This window comes from Anabrus simplex, chromosome 1 (genome assembly GCF_040414725.1).
Source record: "Anabrus simplex isolate iqAnaSimp1 chromosome 1, ASM4041472v1, whole genome shotgun sequence".
NCBI classification, from domain to species: Eukaryota; Metazoa; Arthropoda; class Insecta; order Orthoptera; family Tettigoniidae; genus Anabrus; species Anabrus simplex.
Window position 1 is genome coordinate 711,128,144 of NC_090265.1, and position 23,082 is coordinate 711,151,225.

Genomic DNA, 23,082 nt, shown 5'->3' on the forward strand with positions numbered 1-23,082 from the left:
TCAAGTCAAGTGGGACAAGGAATGGAGTAGGGTCATCACAAGGCTGTTTTAAGTGTGGGGCCTTCTCACATATCGCCAAGAATTGCCCAAACTCAAATAGCACCCCCTCCTGCTCAACTTCTGGTGCAAATTCCAGCTATTCCAATAATAAAAAGTGACTAGTGGCGTCGGCTGAGCCGACTAATCCATCTTCCCGAGACTTAGCCCCTAGTAAACAGGTTGTAAATGCAGAGAACGACCAGCCTTCAAATTCATCTTTTGAATGCCCTAAAGAGTGTCTTAGGATTGCGGCGGATACCCCCGCACCTGTTCCTTTTCTTAAGATTGAGTTAAATAACGAGCCTATAACAGCTCTCTTAGATTCAGGCAGTGTTTGTTCCATTATTTCGGCTGATTGGTATTCTAAATTGAAATCTGTTTGTAAACTCCCTGACTATGTCTCTTCTCCTGTTCAATATGTTTCGGCTAATTCATCTCCATTAGAAATTCTAGGTTCCATACATGTCAAAATTCGGGTTTTTAAGTTTACATGGAAGATCAAATTGTTTGTGGCCAAGCGTTTGTCTTGCCCCATCATATTGGGAGCGGACTTCATTTCTCACACTGGTCTTGTGCTCGATCTCCAGAGTAGGTCGTGCATATTCAAATTTGCGTCCAATTGTAGAATTCCCTTGTTAAAGTGTAATTCTGTATCATGTTCATCTATTTCGCCTACCCAGGATGAGATGTTGTTAGACCTTAGACATCTACCTGAGGAGCAGGCTGATAGTATTCGGAAACTGTGTCAGTCGTTTCCCGAGGTGTTCTCTGATACTCTTGGTGTTACTGACCTTATTGAATACAAAATTGAGGTCACGGATTCAATTCCTGTCCGTTTTCCACCGTATAGGCTATCTCCACCTAAAATGAAGGCTCTGAAAGAAATCATCGATCAGATGTTGAAGGATGGTATTATTAGGCCCTCTAAGTCAGCGTATTCTTCGCCTATTTTTCTAGTCCCGAAACCCCAAGGAGGCTTCAGGCCTGTCATTGATTACAGGGCTCTCAATCGGAAGGTGGTGTTGCAATCTGTGCCCCTTCCCGACCTTCATTCTTGCTTTTCATGGTTTCGTAAGGCCAAGTTCTTCACCATCTTGGACTTGAATCAGGCCTATAATCAAATTCCCCTTGCCGAAGAGTCTAAACATCTTACAGCGTTTGCCACGGACTGGAATTTATATGAATACAACCGCGTGCCTTTCGGGCTCCCCACGGGGGCAGCTGTGCTCACTAGGCTACTAGATAGGGTCTTTTCCGACATCAAATTTGAGTACTTATATCACTACTTGGATGATGTCGTCGTATTTTCCGAAACCTTTGAAGAACATCTAGATCATTTGCGAGAAGTTCTCAATCGCCTTCGTAAGGCTGGGTTAACTGTTAAGTTGTCCAAGGTTGCCTTTGCTAAGCCCTCTATGTCATTCCTAGGGCATATTGTGTCACCTGATGGTGTAGCAGTCGATCATTCTAGAACACAGGCCATCCGTGATTTTAAACCTCCTAAGGACATCAAAGGTATCGCTAGATTCATTGGTATGGTGAATTTCTTCAGGAAGTTTATTCCTAACTTCGCTAATAGAGCGGCGCCCTTAAACCTTCTTCGTAGGAAAGGCATCAAATTCGAGTGGGGACCTTCTCAACAAGCCGCTTTCGAAGATCTTAAATTAGCTCTCTGTAATGCCCCTGTACTTGCTATGCCTGATTTCTCGAAGAAATTCATCGTCCAAACGGACGCGTCGTCGTCAGCTGTAGCTGCAGTCCTTCTTCAAGAGACTGAACTAGGGAGGCGTCCCATCGCCTATGCATCTAGGACTCTATCGGTTCAAGAAGCCAAGTATTCCATCTATGAGCTCGAAGGGTTGGCAGTCTTATTCGCCTTAGAAAAGTTCCGTCTCTATCTGGAACATGTCAAATTCGACCTGGAGACAGATAATCAAGCCTTAAGCTGGGTCTTAGGTAGGCCGCGTCGTACTGGTCGTATAGCCCGTTGGGCCATCCGTATTTCTGCCTTCCAATTTGATGTACGACATATCAGAGGTACCGAAAATGTTGTTGCTGATGGACTCAGCCGTATGTTTCATAACGACGTCGAGACCCACGAACCGGTCGATAGTTCATCACCTTCCGAGTCCATACTATCTGGTGTTAATGCCATCTTAACAGGTGCTCCCATGCTTTTTAGGGATATTGAGAAATACCAACGTGAAGATCCGACGCTGGCTCCTATAATGGAAACCCTTTCTTCTGGGGAACATGTTGTCCCTTATGTTCTGAGGAATGGTGTTCTATGTTGCCCTTCGAGGCATGATAAGTTGATGAAAGTTGTTGTTCCAGCGGTTCTTGTACCTATGATCTTCAAATACTATCATGAGACCCCATTGGGGGGGCATCTTGGAATCTTTAAAACTCGTGAAAAGATTCGTGAAATGTTCATATGGAAAGGTATGGACGGTGAAATTCGAGAACTTGTAAAAGCTTGTAAATCTTGTTTGATCAGTAAACCCACCATGTCCACTAAAGTAGGCCTTTTGTCTTCTCATCAAGCGTCGCGCCCCATGGAACGCCTGTATATCGATTATGTGGGACCCTTCCCCCAGTCAAAGGGTAATGCCAACAAGTTCATCTTTGTGTGTGTAGATGGTTTTACAAGATTTTCCTGGTTATTTCCGACTAAGCTGGCTACCGCTCAGTCCACCATTACTTGCCTAAATTCTATTTTTGCTTCTTTTGGTCCGTGCCAATACATTGTATCTGATAATGCTAAAGCTTTTACATCAAATCTGTTTCGTAAATTCTGTTTTGACTTGTCCATCTCTCATGTAACTACATCTGCTTATTACCCTCAACCATCTCTGGCTGAACGGGTTAACCGCAATCTCAGGTCCGCACTTATTGCCTATCATCATGAAGATCATTCTAGGTGGGACACGTCCCTGCATTGGTTAGCTTTTGCTTTGAATTCGGCGGTTCATGAATCTCACAAATTTACTCCAGCTTCTTTGATGTTTAAGTTCGTTCCCAACACGCCGCTCTCTAACCTCTGGTCTCTGAATGACATTCTGCCCGAGACAATAGATCCGGACAACATTAAAGATCTTTGGAAGAAGGCTAAAGCTAATCTTAAAGTGTCTCATGAAAAGGTTAGGGAAAGGTATGATCGTGGACGGAGACCCACCACTTTGAAGGTAGGTGACCAGGTTATGGTCAAAAATTTTGTTCCCGCGGGCAAGCTTGCCCCCAGATTTCATGGGCCTTGTATCATTCTCGATTTTCTTACGCCGGTTACCTTATTGCTAAGTAATCCAGCCACCGAGAGGATATTTAGAGTTCACCTATCCCAGGTGAAACCGGTGTAATTTCTGTGTTAACTTGCTCCATATTATTTTGAAAGGATATGAAGGTTATATTTTTTTTGAGTTTCACTTTTAAGGCATTCTGCCCCTTCTGTAATATTTTGGTTTTAGATGTAAGCCTTATGTAAAACCTGCCCCGACCCGTTAAACTGCCATCCTGTTCTTGCCACGGCCATTACCACGCTCCCGTCTCCTGCTCCACTCTACACAGTGGCTTAATGAATACCATGAATATCTGCACGCCGCTGGCCCCTCACTCTCTCTACAAGCCTGTACCCTCAAAGAAAATAATTGTCCAACACAATTCTGCCGCCTAGCTTTAATGTTTCAGCGCCCCCGCAGCCGCGCAGCGCCGTGCAGCGACTGGGGAGGGGGATGGGCCCCCTCCTCTCCAGCGAGGACGACATGTGCACGGCGAGCCGGAGCTCACCTCCCGGCCAAGGCTGATGTGCGGCGCACGACCTGCTACATGCCCGCAGCCTGTATCTGTTCACCGCGGGCGCGGCGTACTTCAACACCTCTGCTCCCCTCATAGTGCGGGCGAGCGGTATCTCAGGGTACTTGAGGGGTCCGAGCGGCCTCCGTTGGACGCAAGCTGCAACGGCCGGTCTGGCCATCCGACTCAATCTACATCAACTACATGGACAGTCACCATAAGCAATAATTACATTTGGGAATTTAACAACAATATTTGGTGGACATTGCAAAATTTTTCTTCACCTTTAAGTATTAAAAGTTTATCTTCAGAAATACAAATTCTACAAACATAAAAACTTTACTGCACCGGCAACAACAAAATTTTGAAATTGCAACCAACCAAATTACTAAAATCTTATAAATGCTTCCGCAATTAATCTTAATATCAGCATCAAAACTTGGACCTTATTTTGGAAACAAAGCTTATGTTCTTCTGTGTTACCCCTTGGAGGAACTTTTGGGGGGGGAGGTCTGTACCGGGCGGTACACCTCTACTCTGTTTATTCAAAAGTTGCGCCAGTTGAAACTCCTCTTCTGGAGGAAGGTTGAACTTTATCTATTCTATTAATTCTCTACTTTCTCAGAAGATGTCACCACGTGGAAAATTTTGAGTTTTTGAACTGTGTCACTTTTGATGTGTTTTTGTTTCGCTTGAAGTAAGAAGTGGGAACTTTCTCTTCTAGAGGACACTACTGAAGAATTACAATAGTGCAACCTAGTGCGAAATCAAAGAACTATTTTGTTGGAGAAATTTTTATTTCAAAAGTTTGTTTCTTGTTAAATTTCTTTCTGTTATTGTTTAAGTTGGCTGTATACCCCTCTTTTTCCCCTTAGTTTGGATCTAGCCAATCCCGAATTTCTTTAATTAATTTTCCACCAATAATGTGTTTCTTTTTCCTCTATGTAGGGGTTTCTTTTCCCGAACCAATAAAGATTTTGTGGGAGGGTGTTTTATTTCCCCTAACGCCTAGAATCTTCCGCGAGAGGATATAAACTGCTGATTTTGGGGTCTCCGGGCCACTTCTGTTCCATCTTTCAGTGTATTAAGTACATAGCAGGAGGCGGGAAGCGCCTCTTTCCTCGGCAGCGATCTACTACCAGGTAATGGCCTATTCATATCTTCTTTTCTTGCTAGGTCGGCAGTTTAACTCTCGCGGCGGGTTCGAAGCGTTTTCCATCATGTAACCTTTTCCTAAAATGTAACTACTCTTTTCTTCTTTTTCTTGTAAAGTTACATATTGGGATAGAGAGTGCTAACCCTCTCGAGCTCCCACTCACATTTGTTTTGAGGTGAACTTATTTTCTCAAACTTTTCTTCGTTTATGTAATGTAAAGTGTTCTTCTCTAAGTCACCTCTGTAGTATGGGATTAGCCCTTGCGTTAGTGGCCCAGAGCCAGATTAGGTTTTAAAAGCAAAGTGTATTAGGAGTGCAAGTTCGCCTCCTCTCAAGTTGTATTTTAGAGGTCATGTATTAATCTTTTCTCACCTAATAGACCTCAGTAGGTTGGGTATTTTACCCCTGTGTATATGTCCTTTGAGGACAACTTGAAAGTTGAGTTTGGTGTGGCCTGGGAGAGGCTTAACTTTAAGAGCGAGTGGCTCTTTTCTAAAACTGAGAGTTGTATGCCTCGAGGAGGCTTTGCTGTGTAATTTGGAGCAAGGGCTCCAGGGTTTGAGTGGGGTCTTCTGCCCCTTTTGTTAAAATTGGTATATCGTAAAGTTGAGCTAGTTGCTCAAGAATTGTGTTTTCAGGGCTCGAAGCCCAAATTCTTTAATCCCTGTAATTGTACATTTCAAGTTGTATTTCGGCTACTAAGTACCTGTTCTATTTGTTGTTACCTAATTTTGAAAAGAAAATATAACCTTGTTAAATTTTAAAATTTAATTTCTCTTTAGTAGCTTGAGACCTATTCACCACCCAGCACCTTCTTTCATGCTTAACTACCACAAAAACTCGGTAACAAGTGGTAGCAGAGCGTGGTTGAATGGGTCTCAATTTAGCCCCTTTTGACGGCTAAACATTGCTTTGATTCGAACTCTAACAATTTTCTCAGTTGCTGGAATTTTTTGAGTTTTTCAAAATTGTTCTGTCATCATGCCCGGCCCTCGCGATGTTCTCCTCCTTAACTACTTGCGCAAAGAGGAGTTGATATATGAGTTAACTATCAGAAACGTTCAATCTGGAGGCACGGTTGCAATAGACACTAACAAGCTTAGAGAGTCCCTTGATTTGCCCATTTCCATCCCCAATTTGGGAGAGAAAGAAATTGACGACTCTCTTTCCACGATTGTCGAGAATATTACTGGGCTAGCATCGGTAGTCAGCTTTTTTGATGAAAACGATCCATCTCCTAATCAAATTAAGCGTGTGCAAGGCAGGCTGTATCACTTTGCAAATAGAGTTAATGATCTATTGTCTCTAAAGGTGAATGACGTTCAGAGGAAGCAAGCTAATACGCTCCTTGAAACTATTTCTGAATTGTCTAATAAGGTCACTCAATTGCTAACCGGCGAAGCTCCTCCCAAAACTGATCAACCCGCCACGGTGAATGTAGGTAACGAGGAAGAGCCTCCTCAGGGAGAAGTCAATAGGATAACCGTTGCTGCTCAAACTATCTCTGCCCCATCGAACAACGAATCTGAACGCCGTGCGTCATTGAGTAACATCCGCTCTGAATTAACTTCCTTGCCCTTGAAACCTTTAACGACTATGACACCTGGGTTCAGCAGCTTGCCTCATCCATTGGCAATGTTGCTTAGAGGTATCTCTAAGTTTTCCGTCAACACCACCAGTGACGTAATTTCATTTTTAAGATTTCTAGTGGAATTTCAGGATCATGCCCTTGTGTTTTCTCTTTCCCCATGTCAAATTTTGCAAATTATCTATCCTTATGCTATTGGTGTTCTATCTGACAAAATAGTTAGAGCCATTGCCGAGCAATCTTCTATTGAGGATTTCCACGCCCATTTGCTAGCTAACTTCATCCCGGCTAGGGCCAGGTCCTACCTTATCCAGAAATACTATTATCGGGTACAGCGCTTGGATGAAAACCTGGCAGACTTCATCCAAGATATTAAGTTTTATACTAGGGTGTTTGCTCTCCACTTCCCTGAGGATCAGATCGTGCAAGCTATTGTTGAAGGGATTTCACCACCCTACAGGTCATATTTGTGTTTCGCGGCGTGCCCGCAAACCTTCTCTGAACTGGAAGCATTAGCCGTCTCTGCGGAAGGAGTTAGGTATGCCGATTCCTTGCGTGTGGCGAAAGAACCCCCGCCTTCCTTTAGTAACACTCGGCCTCCACCTCGCCGACCAGTCAATCCCCGTAAATGTTATGCTTGTGGGTCGCCTGACCATCTGCGGAATAAGTGTCCTCTGATCAAGTCAAGTGGGACAAGGAATGGAGTAGGGTCATCACAAGGCTGTTTTAAGTGTGGGGCCTTCTCACATATCGCCAAGAATTGCCCAAACTCAAATAGCACCCCCTCCTGCTCAACTTCTGGTGCAAATTCCAGCTATTCCAATAATAAAAAGTGACTAGTGGCGTCGGCTGAGCCGACTAATCCATCTTCCCGAGACTTAGCCCCTAGTAAACAGGTTGTAAATGCAGAGAACGACCAGCCTTCAAATTCATCTTTTGAATGCCCTAAAGAGTGTCTTAGGATTGCGGCGGATACCCCCGCACCTGTTCCTTTTCTTAAGATTGAGTTAAATAACGAGCCTATAACAGCTCTCTTAGATTCAGGCAGTGTTTGTTCCATTATTTCGGCTGATTGGTATTCTAAATTGAAATCTGTTTGTAAACTCCCTGACTATGTCTCTTCTCCTGTTCAATATGTTTCGGCTAATTCATCTCCATTAGAAATTCTAGGTTCCATACATGTCAAAATTCGGGTTTTTAAGTTTACATGGAAGATCAAATTGTTTGTGGCCAAGCGTTTGTCTTGCCCCATCATATTGGGAGCGGACTTCATTTCTCACACTGGTCTTGTGCTCGATCTCCAGAGTAGGTCGTGCATATTCAAATTTGCGTCCAATTGTAGAATTCCCTTGTTAAAGTGTAATTCTGTATCATGTTCATCTATTTCGCCTACCCAGGATGAGATGTTGTTAGACCTTAGACATCTACCTGAGGAGCAGGCTGATAGTATTCGGAAACTGTGTCAGTCGTTTCCCGAGGTGTTCTCTGATACTCTTGGTGTTACTGACCTTATTGAATACAAAATTGAGGTCACGGATTCAATTCCTGTCCGTTTTCCACCGTATAGGCTATCTCCACCTAAAATGAAGGCTCTGAAAGAAATCATCGATCAGATGTTGAAGGATGGTATTATTAGGCCCTCTAAGTCAGCGTATTCTTCGCCTATTTTTCTAGTCCCGAAACCCCAAGGAGGCTTCAGGCCTGTCATTGATTACAGGGCTCTCAATCGGAAGGTGGTGTTGCAATCTGTGCCCCTTCCCGACCTTCATTCTTGCTTTTCATGGTTTCGTAAGGCCAAGTTCTTCACCATCTTGGACTTGAATCAGGCCTATAATCAAATTCCCCTTGCCGAAGAGTCTAAACATCTTACAGCGTTTGCCACGGACTGGAATTTATATGAATACAACCGCGTGCCTTTCGGGCTCCCCACGGGGGCAGCTGTGCTCACTAGGCTACTAGATAGGGTCTTTTCCGACATCAAATTTGAGTACTTATATCACTACTTGGATGATGTCGTCGTATTTTCCGAAACCTTTGAAGAACATCTAGATCATTTGCGAGAAGTTCTCAATCGCCTTCGTAAGGCTGGGTTAACTGTTAAGTTGTCCAAGGTTGCCTTTGCTAAGCCCTCTATGTCATTCCTAGGGCATATTGTGTCACCTGATGGTGTAGCAGTCGATCATTCTAGAACACAGGCCATCCGTGATTTTAAACCTCCTAAGGACATCAAAGGTATCGCTAGATTCATTGGTATGGTGAATTTCTTCAGGAAGTTTATTCCTAACTTCGCTAATAGAGCGGCGCCCTTAAACCTTCTTCGTAGGAAAGGCATCAAATTCGAGTGGGGACCTTCTCAACAAGCCGCTTTCGAAGATCTTAAATTAGCTCTCTGTAATGCCCCTGTACTTGCTATGCCTGATTTCTCGAAGAAATTCATCGTCCAAACGGACGCGTCGTCGTCAGCTGTAGCTGCAGTCCTTCTTCAAGAGACTGAACTAGGGAGGCGTCCCATCGCCTATGCATCTAGGACTCTATCGGTTCAAGAAGCCAAGTATTCCATCTATGAGCTCGAAGGGTTGGCAGTCTTATTCGCCTTAGAAAAGTTCCGTCTCTATCTGGAACATGTCAAATTCGACCTGGAGACAGATAATCAAGCCTTAAGCTGGGTCTTAGGTAGGCCGCGTCGTACTGGTCGTATAGCCCGTTGGGCCATCCGTATTTCTGCCTTCCAATTTGATGTACGACATATCAGAGGTACCGAAAATGTTGTTGCTGATGGACTCAGCCGTATGTTTCATAACGACGTCGAGACCCACGAACCGGTCGATAGTTCATCACCTTCCGAGTCCATACTATCTGGTGTTAATGCCATCTTAACAGGTGCTCCCATGCTTTTTAGGGATATTGAGAAATACCAACGTGAAGATCCGACGCTGGCTCCTATAATGGAAACCCTTTCTTCTGGGGAACATGTTGTCCCTTATGTTCTGAGGAATGGTGTTCTATGTTGCCCTTCGAGGCATGATAAGTTGATGAAAGTTGTTGTTCCAGCGGTTCTTGTACCTATGATCTTCAAATACTATCATGAGACCCCATTGGGGGGGCATCTTGGAATCTTTAAAACTCGTGAAAAGATTCGTGAAATGTTCATATGGAAAGGTATGGACGGTGAAATTCGAGAACTTGTAAAAGCTTGTAAATCTTGTTTGATCAGTAAACCCACCATGTCCACTAAAGTAGGCCTTTTGTCTTCTCATCAAGCGTCGCGCCCCATGGAACGCCTGTATATCGATTATGTGGGACCCTTCCCCCAGTCAAAGGGTAATGCCAACAAGTTCATCTTTGTGTGTGTAGATGGTTTTACAAGATTTTCCTGGTTATTTCCGACTAAGCTGGCTACCGCTCAGTCCACCATTACTTGCCTAAATTCTATTTTTGCTTCTTTTGGTCCGTGCCAATACATTGTATCTGATAATGCTAAAGCTTTTACATCAAATCTGTTTCGTAAATTCTGTTTTGACTTGTCCATCTCTCATGTAACTACATCTGCTTATTACCCTCAACCATCTCTGGCTGAACGGGTTAACCGCAATCTCAGGTCCGCACTTATTGCCTATCATCATGAAGATCATTCTAGGTGGGACACGTCCCTGCATTGGTTAGCTTTTGCTTTGAATTCGGCGGTTCATGAATCTCACAAATTTACTCCAGCTTCTTTGATGTTTAAGTTCGTTCCCAACACGCCGCTCTCTAACCTCTGGTCTCTGAATGACATTCTGCCCGAGACAATAGATCCGGACAACATTAAAGATCTTTGGAAGAAGGCTAAAGCTAATCTTAAAGTGTCTCATGAAAAGGTTAGGGAAAGGTATGATCGTGGACGGAGACCCACCACTTTGAAGGTAGGTGACCAGGTTATGGTCAAAAATTTTGTTCCCGCGGGCAAGCTTGCCCCCAGATTTCATGGGCCTTGTATCATTCTCGATTTTCTTACGCCGGTTACCTTATTGCTAAGTAATCCAGCCACCGAGAGGATATTTAGAGTTCACCTATCCCAGGTGAAACCGGTGTAATTTCTGTGTTAACTTGCTCCATATTATTTTGAAAGGATATGAAGGTTATATTTTTTTTGAGTTTCACTTTTAAGGCATTCTGCCCCTTCTGTAATATTTTGGTTTTAGATGTAAGCCTTATGTAAAACCTGCCCCGACCCGTTAAACTGCCATCCTGTTCTTGCCACGGCCATTACCACGCTCCCGTCTCCTGCTCCACTCTACACAGTGGCTTAATGAATACCATGAATATCTGCACGCCGCTGGCCCCTCACTCTCTCTACAAGCCTGTACCCTCAAAGAAAATAATTGTCCAACACAATTCTGCCGCCTAGCTTTAATGTTTCAGCGCCCCCGCAGCCGCGCAGCGCCGTGCAGCGACTGGGGAGGGGGATGGGCCCCCTCCTCTCCAGCGAGGACGACATGTGCACGGCGAGCCGGAGCTCACCTCCCGGCCAAGGCTGATGTGCGGCGCACGACCTGCTACATGCCCGCAGCCTGTATCTGTTCACCGCGGGCGCGGCGTACTTCAACACCTCTGCTCCCCTCATAGTGCGGGCGAGCGGTATCTCAGGGTACTTGAGGGGTCCGAGCGGCCTCCGTTGGACGCAAGCTGCAACGGCCGGTCTGGCCATCCGACTCAATCTACATCAACTACATGGACAGTCACCATAAGCAATAATTACATTTGGGAATTTAACAACAATATTTGGTGGACATTGCAAAATTTTTCTTCACCTTTAAGTATTAAAAGTTTATCTTCAGAAATACAAATTCTACAAACATAAAAACTTTACTGCACCGGCAACAACAAAATTTTGAAATTGCAACCAACCAAATTACTAAAATCTTATAAATGCTTCCGCAATTAATCTTAATATCAGCATCAAAACTTGGACCTTATTTTGGAAACAAAGCTTATGTTCTTCTGTGTTACCCCTTGGAGGAACTTTTGGGGGGGGAGGTCTGTACCGGGCGGTACACCTCTACTCTGTTTATTCAAAAGTTGCGCCAGTTGAAACTCCTCTTCTGGAGGAAGGTTGAACTTTATCTATTCTATTAATTCTCTACTTTCTCAGAAGATGTCACCACGTTGAAAATTTTGAGTTTTTGAACTGTGTCACTTTTGATGTGTTTTTGTTTCGCTTGAAGTAAGAAGTGGGAACTTTCTCTTCTAGAGGACACTACTGAAGAATTACAATAGTGCAACCTAGTGCGAAATCAAAGAACTATTTTGTTGGAGAAATTTTTATTTCAAAAGTTTGTTTCTTGTTAAATTTCTTTCTGTTATTGTTTAAGTTGGCTGTATACCCCTCTTTTTCCCCTTAGTTTGGATCTAGCCAATCCCGAATTTCTTTAATTAATTTTCCACCAATAATGTGTTTCTTTTTCCTCTATGTAGGGGTTTCTTTTCCCGAACCAATAAAGATTTTGTGGGAGGGTGTTTTATTTCCCCTAACGCCTAGAATCTTCCGCGAGAGGATATAAACTGCTGATTTTGGGGTCTCCGGGCCACTTCTGTTCCATCTTTCAGTGTATTAAGTACATAGCAGGAGGCGGGAAGCGCCTCTTTCCTCGGCAGCGATCTACTACCAGGTAATGGCCTATTCATATCTTCTTTTCTTGCTAGGTCGGCAGTTTAACTCTCGCGGCGGGTTCGAAGCGTTTTCCATCATGTAACCTTTTCCTAAAATGTAACTACTCTTTTCTTCTTTTTCTTGTAAAGTTACATATTGGGATAGAGAGTGCTAACCCTCTCGAGCTCCCACTCACATTTGTTTTGAGGTGAACTTATTTTCTCAAACTTTTCTTCGTTTATGTAATGTAAAGTGTTCTTCTCTAAGTCACCTCTGTAGTATGGGATTAGCCCTTGCGTTAGTGGCCCAGAGCCAGATTAGGTTTTAAAAGCAAAGTGTATTAGGAGTGCAAGTTCGCCTCCTCTCAAGTTGTATTTTAGAGGTCATGTATTAATCTTTTCTCACCTAATAGACCTCAGTAGGTTGGGTATTTTACCCCTGTGTATATGTCCTTTGAGGACAACTTGAAAGTTGAGTTTGGTGTGGCCTGGGAGAGGCTTAACTTTAAGAGCGAGTGGCTCTTTTCTAAAACTGAGAGTTGTATGCCTCGAGGAGGCTTTGCTGTGTAATTTGGAGCAAGGGCTCCAGGGTTTGAGTGGGGTCTTCTGCCCCTTTTGTTAAAATTGGTATATCGTAAAGTTGAGCTAGTTGCTCAAGAATTGTGTTTTCAGGGCTCGAAGCCCAAATTCTTTAATCCCTGTAATTGTACATTTCAAGTTGTATTTCGGCTACTAAGTACCTGTTCTATTTGTTGTTACCTAATTTTGAAAAGAAAATATAACCTTGTTAAATTTTAAAATTTAATTTCTCTTTAGTAGCTTGAGACCTATTCACCACCCAGCACCTTCTTTCATGCTTAACTACCACAAAAACTCGGTAACAATTATTATTATTATTATTATTATTATTATCATCATCATCATCATCATCATCATCATTTGTTACATACGTTGGCGAGTAAAACAATCATTTTAATTGGATAGCTTTTACCACATTTTAAACTTACTTCTCTCCAAAGATATACCTATATTGGCCCGAGTTACGAGATATTAAACGACCACTTTGTTAATGATCTCGCCTGCTTTATAAATAGAGACAACCGCGAATATTTCTCAACTAAAGTAAACTCGTGTCCTCATCCCGAGGTGGTACAGCTCTTTTTAGGCACACCCCCAGTGGAGGGAAGTTACATGTACCGCTTTTACCGCATATCAACTTTCCTGCCATTCACAAATCTCTGGCAGTATGGTACCAGGAATCAAAGACAGACTCCCGAGAACAGCAACTAATTGTGTTAACCATTACGCAGGAGGACATTATTAACTACAAAAAACAGACATACAGCATGACTGATGCATGCTTGAAATGCGCGGGTCGGACACGAAGCTAGGCCTACTCACCTATTTGTGCGACGTCATCAGAGCTGCAGTAGACCTACGGTACGGCGGCGGACATTTCTTAACTACGAAACACAGATGTACCGCATGGATTCGACGCGTTTTCATTGCGTAGGTAGTAAGGACGAAACTATTCACAAATTTGTGAGATGTTATCAGAGCTGCAACAAAACTTGTACCCGCTTCGAAGCAGAATCGTTGTTCTTCTCTGATGAATTACGTTGGGGGTCTTATATGTGAGATTTATTTTTTTCATTTCCTTCGTCTCAAAAAGCCAGGGAGGGGGTCTAATACACGAGTAAATACGGTATCTTTGGTGATAAAATTACAGCCTGGACATATCGATCTGGCAAGAAGAAAAGACAGATTGAGAGGACACATCCAGAGACAATCAGAATATGTTCAGTTAGTTTCCGAAGAAAGTGCAGGCAGTAAGAACAGCAGAGGTACACCAAGGCATTAATATGACAAACAGATTAGAGCAGATGTAGGATTTGCAATGATTTACATCAAACCAGTCTATGGACTGATGATGAAAACAACAACAAATGTATCATAAACAGTAGATACTGGGCACAGTTTCCAAAAAATTTCTTGTATAAGTCAAACTTCAATTTTGGCAGATAGGCTGCATTAATTAAAACGAGTGCATTCTACTGTAGTAACTGCTAAGGTACTCACCACCGGAGACCAGCCGGAGCCACTCTGATGAACCTAGAGAGAAATAAGGACAATTAATAACTGAACATGACGCCAAGCGTAAATGAATGATGCCTTTGGAGTAGATACATACCTGCTCACCAAGAACACCAAAGACTCTGGGCATGGACGGCCCGCATATGTCTATATCCAAAACTGCCACCTGCAACAAGAACAAAGGTCAGCTTTTAAGAAGTGTAGACCATATTCAGGGTAGTCAGACCACAGTCGATAAAACCTCCACACTGTCTAATTTCCTTTTCAGATCTCATCACTTCATCAGCACCATTGAGATTCCCATCCTGTTAACGTCTCATTATGGCACCGTGTCTTTTCATAATACATTTTTCCTAAATATCAGCAATGGTGGCATCCTCCTTAATTTTTTTGTACATCTCCACGAGGCTATTGTAAGACAGGTTTGTAACACAACAGAACTGACTGCTTGACTATGCTCCACACATCCCAATTTACAGAGGAAATGTGGAAGGGATGTCTTCTAAGTCAGCCAGTGGAAAGCACAAGACTAATTGGGGGTCCGACAATTTCGTAAGGATGACTACCTGCAGCTGGATCCACTCTCATATGACACAGTTTCAAAGTTACATACCGTGCACCGACATTTGCAACAGGGTTACAAGTTGTCCATTTCATGACCTTATCGATGTTTAATCAAGAAGTAAGTATAAATAACCACCTAATCGATACTTTATTAATGCCTGAGTATCGATTAGGTGGTTATTTATACTTACTTCTTGATTTGCAACACGGGTTTGAAAATCACAAAATGCAATAGACAATTTTTTCTCAGCAAAATAAGAATGATAAATCTGAAGTAACACCGCTCAATCTCATACAAGGTGTTTCAAAATCAATTCAGTGAAAATGCTTGTAACTCATCATCATCATCATCATCATCATCATCATCATCATCATCATCATCATCAATGTCCCACTCCAGTCGCCCAAGTGTAGTTATTTTGATGATGATGATGATTGATGCCTGTTGTTTAAAGGGGCCTAACATTTACGGTCATCAGCCCCTAATGGTACGAAATGGACGACATGAGATGATAAAATATTAAAATGTATCCACTGACTAGAGTTTAAAATAAACGGTGATGAAAAATGATTAAGAGATTAAAACAATCAGTGGATCTAATTCGCAATGCCTTATTTTCGAATAAAGGAATAGAAAATAGAGGTGATAATGGAATAAGGCATTGCCTGGACATTAAGATATATACATAAAATTCAAGTTATTAGCTAAAATAATACATTAAAATATGCAACACGAACTACAATAGTCAATGGGATAAAAGCGCAGTCGACAAAAAATACACTAACACTAGAACAATATTACACACGAGAAAAAAGACCACTATCCCTCATAAAACGGACGACGAGGTCTGCGGACTGCCGTAATCGCGCAGGATGAGGGAGATGGTACGAGGGGGGGTTTAGACTACGGCGCAGACTGACCATGTCCACGCACTCCATAAGGATGTGTACCACGGTAAGATGATCGCCGAAGTACACACCGGAGGGGTTCTCCTTTCAATAAATGGGAATGCGTTAGTATACCGTGGCCGATCCGAAGACGACATAATACCACTGCTTCCCTCCGAGAAGCCTGAAGGGAAGTCCTCCATACCTTCGTTGTACCTTTTATCGCTCTCAGCTTATTTGGAAGAAGAGTGGCCTACCACTCCATCTCCCAATGGGACATAACCAGATGTCTCAGCTGAGAGCAAATATCACTTGCCAGAACCTTGTAAGGCAACCTTGGCAGCCTGTACCAGACCCATAACTCCCTCACAGATAATGTATTAAATAACACCAAATGTAAAAAAAAAAAACCACACACACACACACACACAGGGGAAAATGAGCCGTGAACCGCGACTAGGTAAAGCCAAGAGAACACAGCCTTGAGCTGGAAATGACCCTCATTGTTGCTGAACAAGGATATGAAGAGGGTTTATTGATAAAATTAAAGAAAAAACATTAAACAAGAAAAAGGAAGCCAATAATCAAGAAAAAATACCAAGTGGATATTTACATAAACGTACCTTCTCGAATGAATGTCATCACATCGACGCGTGAGCGCAGCATTACTATTATTTCAAGACCCAAACAGATATAATTACAAGCTCACCGTCTCAGAAATACCTTCATTACATCATATGCCAATTTTATTATCATTATCATGGCCCAATTTAGGTCGTCCTTTTTACGAGATACGTCTCATTCATAACATGGCTCTTCTCCACTCAACAATACCCATAGCACTCAAAGACCCACGCGTCACAGAGGATAAAAAGGAGCAGGTAAAAATCAAAAGCAGAAATCGGGATGGGACAGAGAGAAACATCTCTGCACCAAGCGAACAATAATAAAATCAAAGAGTATCACAGGCTTGCGCATAGCCTAAATATATGAAAGAAAACATGGCGGCCTCCTGGGCTAGCAAACATCCAAGACAGATACATGGCAGGAATAAATAAAGCTGTACCGAGAACTAACATACGGTACAGACACCAGACTTAGAATGCAAATGGGGCCGATCGACATAGCATCTTTCCTCTCCCCTCGCTCAGCAGCACACATCCAAGCATTCACACATATGAAGGTATCGGGAAGCAATATGAACAGCCGTTCCAGTTACTAATGTCAAAATAAATTTATATAGTGTGACTCACATGGCCACACACAACAGGTCTCGCATATACCAAGCAGCAGCGTGCACCACGCAAACAATTTTACAACGGGATTGAAAGTCACCCGTGCTGAAATCCATCAGGTCACGCGCTTCGTACGACAAGAATGTAACTTTAAGTCGAGATGGAGGGCATAAACACATCTGATGGTGAAGTACCATAGAACGCAGTGCACACAAATAGAATCAATCAGAGACCCAGTTACCAACATTTCATCACCACAATAACAACCACACACACACAGCAGTTCCACGCAGCGGAGCAGAAGAGATGCATGTCAATCTGCTATGAATGGAAAGTTATGAATCATCACAATACCAAAAACGAAAGCAAATATCAACATACCTGTAATATCAATGGTCAAAATAAAAGGTAACATGCATGTATGGGCTAACTTTGATTATATTCAAAACCCATTTAAAACATAGAAAGGTTATATCGATCTGTGCAGCTTCCATTGTAATTACCTCTCACATAAACAAGGCAAATAGTCGTTTCAAAGAGATAATACTACTCCTCCTCTCGTAAAATGAACGATCTTCTGGGTTTACAACTGAGGATGCTGCCCTCTCTAGTACATTACCAGAAATACATAATGTCATTGGAATAGAGGCCGTAAGAAGCCATTTGCATATGAGAAACGTCACATTGGTGAACATGCTATTTAAGCATGGGTCAACAGGTTGAGGGTTGATATTATCTAAAAAGGGAGGGGTTTGGTTCAAATGGTAGCAGATGCGTGCTCGATTAGGATATCTCCTCTGGAAAAGAACCGGACGAGATAGAACTGGAAATGGTGTTATATGTGATATAGTAAGTGAATCCTATTTCCCCTTAGATTTAGTTTTGTATCATTAGTCCAGCCCGTGGACCGCTATTCACACAGACGCGTAACGACTGTCGTTTGTTTTCTCGCTCGCGGCCGCCTTGGAAAGGATGTTCTGCACCAGTGCTCAGTGCTGCCAACCTCTGTACTAAGGAACTATGCTTCAAATTGTATACGTTTAGGACAGGATCTAGGCAAGACGATTGGTCTGGACGGTTAGGATTCTTGCCGTGGACAAGACCATTGGTCTGGACGGTTAGGATTCTTGCCGTGGACAAAACCATTGGTCTGGGCGGTTAGAAGCTGCGAAGCGGCGTTAGGCCCCTAGTTTCGTATACAGTTAGGATAGGATCTGGGCAAGACCATTGGTCTGGATGGTTAGGATTCTTGCCGTGGACAAGACCATTGGTCTGGACGGTTAGGATTCTTGCCGTGGACAAGACCATTGGTCTGGTCGGTTAGAAGCAGCGAAGCGGCGTTAGGCCCCTAGTTTCGTATACGGTTAGGATAGGATCAAGGCAAGATCATTGGTCTGGACGGTTAGGATTCTTGCCGTGGACAAGACCATTGGTCTGGACGGTTAGGATTCTTGCCGTGGACAAAACCATTGGTCTGGACGGTTAGGATTCTTGCCGTGGACAAAACCATTGGTCTGGGCGGTTAGAAGCCGCGAAGCGGCGTTAGGCCCCTAGTTTCGTATACGGTTAGGATAGGATCTAGGCAAGGCCATTGGTCCGGATGTTTAGGATTCTTGCCGTAGACAAGACCATTGCTCTGGACGGTTAGGATTCTTGCCGTGGACAAGACCATTGGTCTGGGCGGTTATAAGCCGCGAAGCGGCGTTAGGCCCCTAGTTTCGTATACGGTTAGGATAGGATCTAGGCAAGGCCATTGGTCTGGATGGTTAGGATTCTTGCCATGGACAAGACCATTGGTCTGGACGGTTAGGATTCTTGCCGTGGACAAGACCACTGGTCTGGGCGGTTAGATGCCGCGAAGCGGCGTTAGGCCCCTAGTTTCGTATATGGTTAGGATAGGATCAAGGCAAGACCATTGGTCTGGACAGTTAGGATTCTTGCCGTGAACAAGACCATTGCTCTGGACGGTTAGGATTCTTGCCGTTGACAAGACCATTGGTCTGGGTGGTTAGAAGCCGCGAAGCGGTGTTAGGCCCCTAGTTTCGTATACGACTTGCGCTTTTATTGTGCTGCGGTTGGTAACGGATTATCATCAACATACTTGACGGGAAGGAGATCACGTGCCACTTTACATTGGCCAATAAGAATACAAGTACCTACTTCAGAAATGAGCATGGCGTGTAATAATCTTTATTAGGTTATAAAAGTAAATATACTTCTTGGGGCGGGATAGTGGGTTCCTGGACATCGCAAAGAACACACCTCTCCTCTGAGACGCTCTCCAAGTAAGATTTCACTAATTCCACTCACTTGTAACATTAAAAATTACGCCGGTCTACAGGCTGTACTAATGCCGTTTTGTGAAGTCAGAATTTTCTTTATCTTAATCCTGTGTGTTATTTGTAATTTATGCATTGTTGTGTCCATTTGCATGTGTGTGTGTGTGTGTGTCGTCTTTGGTTACCGTTGAAACCTTGCTTGGAATGTGGAAAGCGAGATACCCTCAAATATGAGTAAAGAAAGTGAAATTTTTGCTGGGGAAATCACCGACCTTGAGAAAGAAGAGAGGGAATGTATGGATGAGGTTAATGCATCGCTTGTGTCCGGTAGCGATAGTGGTAGATGCCCTAGCGATAGGAATGCGGTTGTTAGTAGAAATTGTGCCCTCGACGAGACCCGTGTAGAGATAGGTTCCCCCAATTCTAGGCCCACTAGTGATCATAGCGCTAATGTTAACCCTTTTTTTGACGTCGTCAGAAAATGGAAGTTCAATTTTTCAGGAGAAGGGGATAACTCCAGCGTCATTGAATTTCTTGAGCGGGTAGAGGATATTGCCGAATGTAGCTCGATTCCCCTTGACCTGTTCGTACCTGTCATCCCGGGGATGCTGGAAGGGCCAGCATTAAAATGGTATAGGCTGATCAAGCCAAATATTCAGTCATGGGACGATTTTGCCACTCGCATCAAACAGCGATTTAGGTTGTCCGATATGGACTACTGTTTGAAACAAGAAATTTTCCGAAGGACCCAGGGAGTAGGGGAAGGTATTGATGATTACGCCACCGACATTTTAACCCTTTTCAACCGTTTATGTGTTAAGGTGCCTGAATCCAAAATTTTTTACCAGTTTTATCGAAATCTAGCCCCTGACTACAAATTATACATTAAAAGATCTCAGGTTGAATGTGTTGATGATATCATCAATTTAGGTTGTGAGTTCGAGTCGACAGTCAGCCAGAATAAACTGTACCGTTCGCCTCCTACTCCGTCCAACTGTTCAATTCCCGACGTTGCCTATCGTACGCCCGTCAGATCGGTCTCTTTTGGTGCAAACCCTTCTCTGTCTCGCCCCTTTGGCAGTCCCGAACGCAGGTCCAGCGTGGTATCTCGGCCTCGACGCTGTGTTAATGCCATTCAACCTACTCGAGCAGCAGCGTCTACCTTTTGTCTCAGCATATTTTTGGAATTTATGGCCCCCCGAAAGTGTTAGTGACGGACAATGCATCTACTTTCAGCAGTCGTAAATTTCATCACCTGTGTTTTGGGTGGGGAGTGAAGCAGGTTTTTCTGAGCCCCCACTATCCCAAAGCTTCTCACGTTGAAAGATTTAACCGCAACCTCAAATCATGTTTGAGTGCTTTCCATAGCGCTGATCCGCGCAGTTGGGACGATAATCTGGATTTTTTTGTTCTAGCGTTCAACAGTGCTGTGCATGAATCGCACTGGCACACGCCAGCTAATCTATTTCTAGGAAGGAACATTAATGACCCGCTCCAGTTGAAATGGGACATTGGGTATCTATCCGAGCCATTGAGAAACATGGATGTTGAGGGAAAATGGAAGGAAGCCGTTGCGCACTTGGTCAGAGCCCGAGACCGGGTGGCGAAGAGGTTCGACCAGGAGAGGAAAAGAGTCACCCTGGAAGTTGGAGACCTGGTGGTGGTAAAGATGTTCCCGATAAGCTCGGCAGCGGACCATGTCGCAGCCAAACTCTGCCATAAGTGGTCTAATCCGAAAAAAATAGTAAGGTTCCTGGGACCAGTAACAGTGGAGTTAGAGGATCTGACCAATAAGAGGTTATCCAAGGCTCATGTGAGTCTGTTAAAGCCATATCATCAATGGAGCCAGTAAAGTTTGACTCAATTTCAATTTTATTTTAGTAGTAACACATGTTTGATTGGCTTGTTGTACAATTACCTGTCTTCTAAAGTCCTTTTTCTTTCAGGGGAATTATGATATAGAGGAAAAAAAGGGAGAATCAAAGGAAATATCGCTGACACTGATTATAGACGAGATGAAATAAGTTGCAAATCCCTTGGAAACGTATGGATGTTGCGTTATTGCGACTTCCCCTTGGTTATCTGATGCCAATGGAAGGAAGTGTTAAATGAATTACTTGAAATAGACTGATTGATTCAGCGTGGTATTGTTTATGAAAGTACTGAGCCTCAGATCGAGGTGGACTGCATACTTTTATGCTCTGTTGTAACTCCTTTGTAATTATGCATATGTGTGTTGTCCTAGTTTTAATTTAGATCTTAAGGTCTTTTAGTATTTAGCAGTGCGTGCAGTTTAGATTTAAGAATTGAAACCTCATTTTAAAATGTGTCTCCTTGTCTGATCAACAAGAACAGATACATTTTAAAATGGGGGCAGCCTGAAGATGAAACATGCTAATATGGCATGTTCATTAAATTGATGTTTTCTATATTGCAAAGAACTTGTGTCAGCCTCACCTCAATTGACTTATGTATTTCCATGATTGTACCCTAGAGAGCAGCTCCCTCGGTCGTGTGCACGGAGGATCGTTCTTTTGGCGAGATTTTTGTCTTATCTCTTTGGAGTGAATCTTTGCATTGTTGGAGCAGCGTTCTTATGTTATAGTTATAAATGGGTTTATAACAGATTCAAACATGACCCATACTACATTGCTTCTTATTATTTAAATTACTGATATGGCAGGTACGTTAATCTTTATTTTAACCATGCTTTTACGGTGTTTGTAAGACATTCTTCACTATTATGCATAGCTGACTGATATGCGTCCTTGTACTAAGAGCGAGAATGGTTTGTTTGTCTTTTGTTGACGTGATATTATTGTGTTCGTGGCTGGGTCTCTGATTGATTTATTCTGGTGCACTGCATTGTAAAATACTTTGCCATCGTATGAATGTATGCCCTGCGTCTCGGCTCGGAGATCCATTTCGGGTCATGCGGAGTACATAAGAGATGGGCTTATGCGTGACCGTTAGGTCACTAATATGTTGCTGCTAATTGCCTGAGCTGTGCATGCTATCCCTACATATGTGAGACCCCATATTTGTGATCAGGTGAGTCACATTATACGAGTTTGTGTTCAACTTATTTATTGGTGCAACTGCTCGTATCATTTGCCGATGCTGGCAGTGTGTATGTGTTTGTTTGCATGTGTGGGTGTATGAAAGGAGAGTACGGATGACGTATCGATCAGTTTATTAAATATTTTAATCTTTTCTGGACCTCATGCTTGTCGTGGGTAAGGTTATTCTTGTTTTGCCTTGGTGTCTGTCCTGGCTGTTTGTTGACCTGGAGGCAGCCATATTGTTTATTTTCATTTGGGCTATGTGCTTGCCTGTGCTTCTCTTTGGTTTTGAACTTTAATTCTTTGGTCCAGAGATGCTGCTCTCTGTGCTAAGATATGATCTTGCGTGTTTGATTATGTTTCTCTGGGTTTATTATTTACTATTCTTTTTCTGCTCCTCACTGCGTGGGGAATTATGATGTGTAGTAATTGATGAGACGATGTGGAAATAATAATAGACGCATGGGCTTGGAATTTTGTTATGCTCGCTGAAAGAATGATTGCATTAATTTGTGTGGATTGTAATTGCATCACGGTATTATGTAGCGAGACTACTGTTGAAAAGGTGAGTGCGAACCTGGTGTTTACAAAAGAAAAGATGTGGTCACACATCAATGATATGATCTCCAGTTGGATGGGTATTGAACGTGTATGTATTATCTCTTTTTGATTGCTGGCTTCATTTCTTATTTGTTCCTTTTTTTTTGTTGAATTTTTCTATTATTTTCAATAAACCCTCATTTGAATTTAATTTGGTTTT

General features: G+C 43.0%; 1 protein-coding gene across 1 annotated transcript in view; it reads right to left on the reverse strand.

Moving 5' to 3' along the window:
• Nubp1 (NUBP iron-sulfur cluster assembly factor 1) overlaps nt 1-23,082 on the reverse strand; it is a 99,406-nt gene that overhangs the window by 30,074 nt on the left and 46,250 nt on the right. Inside the window, exons 4-5 of the mRNA XM_067136008.2 lie at nt 14,392-14,460; nt 14,280-14,312 (exon numbers count right to left, since the gene is read on the reverse strand). Of these exons, the coding sequence (XP_066992109.2) occupies nt 14,280-14,312; nt 14,392-14,460 (102 nt within the window). The remainder of the gene's footprint in view (nt 1-14,279; nt 14,313-14,391; nt 14,461-23,082) is intronic.